We start from the raw sequence: 7500 nt of genomic DNA on the forward strand, positions 1-7500 counted from the left end.
ATGTTTGAAGGACCAATTGCTGAAAAAGAAATCACATTTTACGCTTCGGCAGTTGGACCGAGAAACGAGCCATGCCATGATTTATTTTAGCACGCGGCTGCAAAAGACGACGACAATTTCCGTTACGCCAGACAATTCATGATTATAATAGTCGATATTGCTCTTATTTTCCCGCGCACTTGAACTTAATGACCGGGGTTACTTTCAAAGCGGGCGCTCAATATTAAGATAATAAAAGGCTGGAATATTGCCCATGTTGACGATTCTAGGGATAAACGACCACAAAACCGTGTTTGCAAAACACATCAAAATTTGACAATGCTCTATCCACAATAGGAGCTGTTGCTACCCCCAAAAACACACAACCCCCCAAACAACACCCCCCCCCCAACATACTCCCACCGACTGCCAAAAACTCAAAGTAAACTCGAGTAGTATTAGAACTCTACAGGGATGAAACTGGAAACCACTTTTTTTTATTAAGAAATGGAAGAAATCCTTAATTTCTGTAAACGTTCATTTTCATCCATCCAAACAATAACGAATTATTTTTCTCTTTTCTCGAGGCTCTATTTGTAGGCACGTTGAGGAGCGGAAGGTTACGTGTTACTTGCGTAGGCAGGATTAAACGATGTGGAAGACGATTTATCCCTGGCAGATAAAGACAGGCTGACAAAATATTGACAAAAGACACGCGAACTCCGTTTACGTTCGAATTGCAGGGATACAGGATGATATTATGCTAGAAAGACGACCGCACAAACATCCCAATACACCGCAAAGTATTCAGTAATGATTGCATTTGTTTTCGTTTCCGGGCAACAAGTTCTTCATCTAAAAGCACGACATCCAACCCGCAAATAATAACAATGAACAGTTTTAAACAAAAACGAAAGGACATAACGAGGAATAGTTAAAGAAAGAAAGTTAAGGATTTTCGTGTTTCAAAACTTGACTTTTTTGTACACGTAAGCAGAGCTCAACACTATAATCGTGATTCTTGCCCAATGCCAAGGGAATTATGGCAACTGTCGCAAACAACACGATATGGAAACAGAACTATTTTGGACCATGAATCGGATCGAGATGTTGCTTCCGTGAACTTGCAGTTCAGCCCACGCTTTGCACGAAAACAAGATATTTTCCCGAATTCAAACGTATCAAGAGGCAATAGTTTTGACCAAACGTCCTCAAGAAACGACGCAACCCAAAGGAGAGAAAAGCTGCAGAAATAAAGTGACAGTGCGGCTTTTCAATCCTTCATAATTCTATTTCTGTGCTTTGATTGGCTCATTCGCGGCGGCTGAATTCCCATGTCTGGTCTCTCATGGTGCACTTTCAAGCCGCATAAGATGGCAAAGAAATATAACAAGACTTTCGTTTCCTCTGTTCGAACTGTAAGAAACAACGACTTCCTTATTCCGTTTTTTTTTCTCTCCAGTCGTTTAAATTTAAAAACCAAAGTGGAGAATGCGCAAATCTTGACTTATAGGCCACCCATCGACCTCGAGGTATATCGAGGTATATCAAAATAAACAATGCGGATTCACGTACTACAGTCTTACGTGCCAAACGACCAAAATAAAACAATATCCCTGGATTTTGACATGAAAACCCCAAAAAACACTTTGCGTCATGACAAAGCTTCTTAAAAGATAAGTTGTGTGATCTTTTAGAATTCCAAAGTTGTAAAATTAGTACAAACATATTTGTGGTAAACGCCCTTTTCAAAATGCCACAGTAACTATATTTCTCTGGCAAAATTCCTTGAGACAGCTCTCAGTTATGCAGATGTGGCAACCACAGCCGGTCTCCTTTTCCTTCCAAAGTTGTTTTGACGTTATTTTCCTGGCACTGGGCGAGGAATCGGAAATGAGAATCGTCTCTACGATTTTGTCATAGGCTGGAACTCAAAATTAACTTGACCTCCACACTTCTTGCTTGTGTACGCCGAATTTCCGAGCTGTTGTTTTTCTCATCAGCTTCAATGTTTTATTTTCAAGTGCTTTCTCGTGACGTATAATGTATTTTTACGTGCACATTTTACTGATGATCATTTGATCATATTCCCGCACGTTCTGGCTTAAAGTTCGAATTTGATGTAGACAAATTTATCTTAAGGAGGAAATTCTCTCACTGCCAAACACTCAAAGAGCTTCTGCTAATCTACTTAAAAGTAAAGTTTTCCAATTTAAACATTCTACAATTTTCGTTTCTAATAATAACTTATCTTCCTTCCATCCGTGACCCACAAAACAGTTTAGCTGTAAACTGTACCGCTTATATTTTATTTTTTCCGTAAGTTGATTGTATCATTTATATTCACGTCAATGCTTGAATGCCATTTCATGACCTTGGTAATTCGTCTCAATATTACTGAGCTGTTTAGAGCCTTGAGGGTACAGTTCTTTTCGAGACACGATTAAGCTGAACGTAACCGAATTAAAGTTACCTGGTCGTTAGGCGTCAAGTTTATAGTCAGTTGTTTGGGAACTGGACATTCACTCTCTAGGGGAAGCTTAAAGTTCAGAGGAAACGGAAAAACAAAGACTTTGTGAACGTGATTCACTTAGGCAAATTTACATTGTCCCTTATTCCAGAAGCGATATTTTCTTGTGAAAGCTTAGAAACCGCAAAAGGAAATCCGCATTTACCAAGGGCTTCATGTGCAATTGCAAAACGTGCGTGAACGAGGGAGTTCGGGAGGGCCGCGTCATTCGCGTTTACATTCGCGACTCGCGTGTTTCACGCTTTTGTCTTTGACAAAGTAGCTAATCGGCCTAAGAAACCGAAAGCCGGTTACTGACGATTAACGCTTTTAGTGCAAATTGCCTTAAACGGCCAAGGAGCACATTATCCTCCAAATCCCACTTAAACTGCAAGCGGAGCGCCAGGTTCATGTAAAGGTTTGTCAGCAGACAATAAGGAAAATACGCAACGCAGTTAGTCGCCAAGCAATCGGTGCACACACAAGGTCTCTTCGTGAAAGACACACGAGTTCAAAGCCACCCGCAATCATTAACCAATATTGGTTTTTTTAAATTTTAAGGACAGATCATTTCATGCATGATATGCTACCTCAAGCAGGGCTATTCTTGAGATGCAAGTGGCCTGTGACCACTCGTTCTTTCAACGCTCCCCGCCGCTGGCTAACGAAGCAGAAACACGGCTTGATGCGACAAACAAAGAAGCACTCCCGGTAGTCTTAAAGACAAACACGTTCTTAAACTGTTCTTGGGGTGGAAAAATATCGAACAGCTCTGCAGGGAAAATGCTCTCTAAGACCCTTGTTTCAATAGTCACACTTTGAGGTTGGATCCCAGTTTTGAGGGGACCTGTACGAACGACCTGTGCGATTACGTAAACAGGACCACAGGAAAGTCCTGTTTAATAGCTATCATGACCAAGGTGACACTTTTGGGACTTTTGACTGCAAAATAAACAGTCAAAGTACTGCTAAGTAGCTTTCACTGAGATGGTAACAGTAACCTTTGTGAACAGACTTGAGACATTGGAACACAAAACTCGCCAAGCCCTTGGGTTCATACACAGTTGGATCGAAGCGAAATGAGTTAGTCTCTGATAGAAATTCCGTATTTACCTGCGGTTTTCTTAAACTTGGGAGTCTTGAAAGCTGTCAAAAGAAAAAAAAGAAGCAAAACCCCATTAATCCACATTTATCAGTTCACGAGACAATGAAGCGATTTGCTAATCTGAACATGCCCAAGAAACCCACTTATGCCTCGTTATAAATAGCACCACGGCTATTATTACACAAAGGTCTTTGTATACCACTTATAATTAGCCTAAGTTACTGTCGAGGCGAGAAGAACAACTCAATGGAAAGCTCTAGAAGTGCTTTGTGCACGCCTAGTGTCGAGACTCAATTTATAAAGACAACTTGCCATGCAGTGATCGATTATGGAAAAGGAGGTTTTCGGACGGGGTGTCTCCACGCAATGTGAATTCACCAAGTTAATTTAAGTTTTCGCTCTTTCGGAGCATGCACTCATGGTGCGATGTTTATTTCTCTGCCCAAAGTGGTCCAATTTTAAAAAGCCTAAGGGTGCAATTCAAAAACAGGGCTTTGAATTTAAAGCTAAACATGACGATAGCTTTCCCGTGGCGCAGTATATCCGGTTTTCAAGAAGATAAAAGTATTGTCCTGGTGTGTGAGCTGTTAGCAACATAACAAAAAGACCTAATTTTCTTGTGGATAAAAGAGCTACGTTGTAGGTCCCTCACTTTGAATGGCCCCCTCACCGGATACAAGTCCCTCCGATGTTCAAAAATACTACTTCAAACAAAGGCATACTTTTCTGTAACAGGTTCGACCTTGTAAAAAGGAATGGAAGTCGAGAAGTAAATCTCACAGAGTTTTGACCATTGTGGTGTTGATTTTTAGATCTTTAGCTCATAATTTACCCGTTTGCTTTAACTTAAATCCATGGTAGTTCCAGTAGTTCGAAGACACATGTATCTCTATCATTTAAACAGTCACTGTGTGTGGTTTTCAGTCTTTTTGAATAGGTCCCATTGTTTGTTGTCATTATCAAATTTCAAGTTGTTACAGCAAAGGCATGACTTTCCCGAAAAAAAGACTCTCGCCTTTACTCTGGCAAGAGTTTGAATTCACGACATCCTGCATGAATGTCAACTGCTGTGTTTCTGCACACTAGCACTATGCTCCACACTGCCGATTAGACAGTGGTTTTCTGTGCCTTGGATTTCTCGAACTTCCGTGAAGGTTTTAGGTTACAAAAGATTAACGCGATTAAGGCAAAGACTAATAAACAATTCCAGAGGGAAAAAAAAAGGAATGAAAAACATCCTTGAAAATATTATCAAGAAAACAACAACCGTTTACAGTTAGACTCCTGCAGTTATTGCTATTCTTCACGACAATTAAATCGACCCTGGATATCACACCAGGTTGCGGGTTAATTTGGGCTTCCCACAGGTCCACGTAACAAATACAGATATGTAATGACCCTCCTTAGTGGTCGCACTAGGGGATACCGTTGACCGCAGAGCAAACATGTCTATTGTTTAGCCTACTCGATTCGCTAATCAATGAAGACACGCTGATTTGGAGGTAACGAGGCCCCTGGCCAAACGGAAGAAGGTACACAGTTTTGTCAGTGAAAGGATGATATACATGGAGTGTAGCCTGGCCGGGATATTTTTATTGCAGGATTATTTAAACACGCGGGAGTAAATCGATGATTGTCTCGTTGTTTTGGCCGCGAGTGAAATCCCGCCTGCCACATTTGCTGCACTTTTTGAATGCCACCCCACTCGCTGCCAAAACCATCGTACTCGCGAGTGTTTAAATAATCCTTCGCAGGCTACATGGAGTGCAGCCAAGATAAAAATAATGCAACATGGTGTTAGGATACTGTTTATCAGAAGTTGCAGCACCCAAAAGCAGATGATCATGAGATGCTGTAAAGAAGATTGAGAAAATGGCACGTCGACTTGGTAACCTACTCTGTTAGGCGGATGTATTGGCAGTGAGCCGGCAAATACAACGCATCGTCTGGAAGAAACTTCTATCAATCTCTACATTGAGCGAAGCACAAGTCATGGTTAACCGGAAAACACCCGAAGGCGTTCGGACGCTCACGGCATCTCACCTCCCCAGCATAGCAGGAGATTCCATTCGATTGACAGTTGAATCAATGTTTTTCACTCTCGAGCAGCGAACAACAAAACACTCAAAAACACAACATGAGCCGCGTGGGTAGTGCAATTAAGCAATAAAAGAATCAAGTAAGTTGTACGTGCATTTGACGTGTACCACCCAGAAAGCTCCTCGCACAGTTTGCTGCGCATTCTACATTATATGCCTGCGCTTTTCAACGCGAATTGAGTTAAGCTTTTGTGCAGGAGCGGAGTAGTTAAGACCAAGTAGCTGTACACGAACAAACTCAGAACGACGCTTTGTTCTTTGCATTTCCCATTCCCCCTTTCCTATTAACAAATTGCAGGTAATGAGGTCACAAAGACTACGCTAAGCCGACACCTCCGTTTACATTAACATTTGTAACGTAGGCAATAAGCATGGAAAAGAGTCTCCCTAGCTCTACTGCTCGAGGAAACAAAGACAGTCACCTCACAGTTCTCGACCAATGTTTGCCAGAATCCAATTTTTGATTGGTGTATAAGCAATCGGGTCTCCCCCTATGTACGGGTTTATTCCGAAAACAAAATTACCGGCTCCCAGTTGCCTCGATATTTCACCTGGCAGAGGACTGCATTGGTATCATATAGGGCATGGGTTCAAATCCGGTTGGAGTCCGAACTTTTCAGGCATTTCACTCAAAACGTGGAAAACATGTCGTTCGCGAGCTATTGTAGCACCTTGATACTTTTCGCCTAACCCTAACCCCCTTGTCTCATCTCCGCAACCCCCCCCCCCCCCCCCCCCCACACGCCCTTATTTTTCTCTTTACCTCATCATCCAGAGGACCTACACCGTTGGAGATACCTTCTAGTACCCAGATCCCAACGTTGCTCTTAGACGGCGGGGCCTTCACACGAGAATCAAAGGGCTATGGAGTCCCACATTCTACGACTTCCGGAGTTCATATATGAGTCGTCAAAAGTACTAAACATGGCGAAGCTCAGAAGCATCACAAGTGCCTCTTTTCGACTTAGAGAACGTATCCCTTTGTGCCGAACAGAAGAAGCAATATCATAGTTTTAAACCAAGACACTGAGTTCATTTTAACGACCGGCTTCGCGCCACCGGCCATTTTTACTTCCGGTTCAAGATTTTATTGTTTACAAGCTAACCAATGGAAAAAAAAAGAATTTCCTATTTCGCAAGAGCCCTTCGTTTTCTAGTCGAAGGTCCCGCCGGCTAAGAGAAACGATGAGATCTGGAAACGAGAAAGTTAGAAACATTCAACCTGTTTTTCGATTGAAAATCTTGACTTGACTTACTCAGTGGGATCGCCGAGTTTCACTCTGTACTCCTCTCTGCCAACCTGTACAACAGTTTCTTTCTTTTTCCAACTCTTCTTTCTGAATCTTCGTTTTTTCTCCCTGTAGTCTGTTGATCCCGAGCTTGCGCGGGACCCGGGTCTCTCTTTGTGCTTATGGTGATGATGGTGGTGGTGATGATGATGATCAGAAGGGCTGAAAGAAGACAATCATTTTACGACCTTAGGAGTAGGGTTGGCACAGTGTTGGAGAGAATGGTTGGCGCAACGTCGGAGAGCAGGGTTGGCGCAATGTTGTAGAACATGGGTGGCGCAATGTTGGAGAGCAGGGTTAGCGCAGTGATGTGAAAGGAAAGGGAAAGGAAAGGAAAGGAACGGAACTTTATTTAAGTGTCTAGTCGTTCTACTGCTGGAGCACGAATTTGGGACACTGTAAACTGAAATTAACAATTAACGCAAATCAAGTTAAATGTTGGTTTTTGAGGAGAGGGGAAACCGGAGTACCCGGAGAAAACCTCTCGGTGCAGAGTAGAGAACCAACAAACTCAACCCA

The 7500-nt window shown here is 42.4% G+C and overlaps 1 protein-coding gene across 1 annotated transcript in view; it reads right to left on the reverse strand.

The window, feature by feature from the left end:
- Positions 1-3507: 3507 nt before the first annotated feature.
- Positions 3508-7500, reverse strand: part of LOC138056455 (cadherin EGF LAG seven-pass G-type receptor 2-like) — a 50870-nt gene continuing 46877 nt past the window's right edge. Inside the window, exons 37-38 of the mRNA XM_068902249.1 lie at positions 6949-7143; positions 3508-3634 (exon numbers count right to left, since the gene is read on the reverse strand). Of these exons, the coding sequence (XP_068758350.1) occupies positions 3613-3634; positions 6949-7143 (217 nt within the window). The 3' untranslated portion in view covers positions 3508-3612. The remainder of the gene's footprint in view (positions 3635-6948; positions 7144-7500) is intronic.

Source organism: Montipora capricornis, chromosome 7 (assembly GCF_036669925.1).
Source record: "Montipora capricornis isolate CH-2021 chromosome 7, ASM3666992v2, whole genome shotgun sequence".
NCBI lineage: Eukaryota > Metazoa > Cnidaria > Anthozoa > Scleractinia > Acroporidae > Montipora > Montipora capricornis.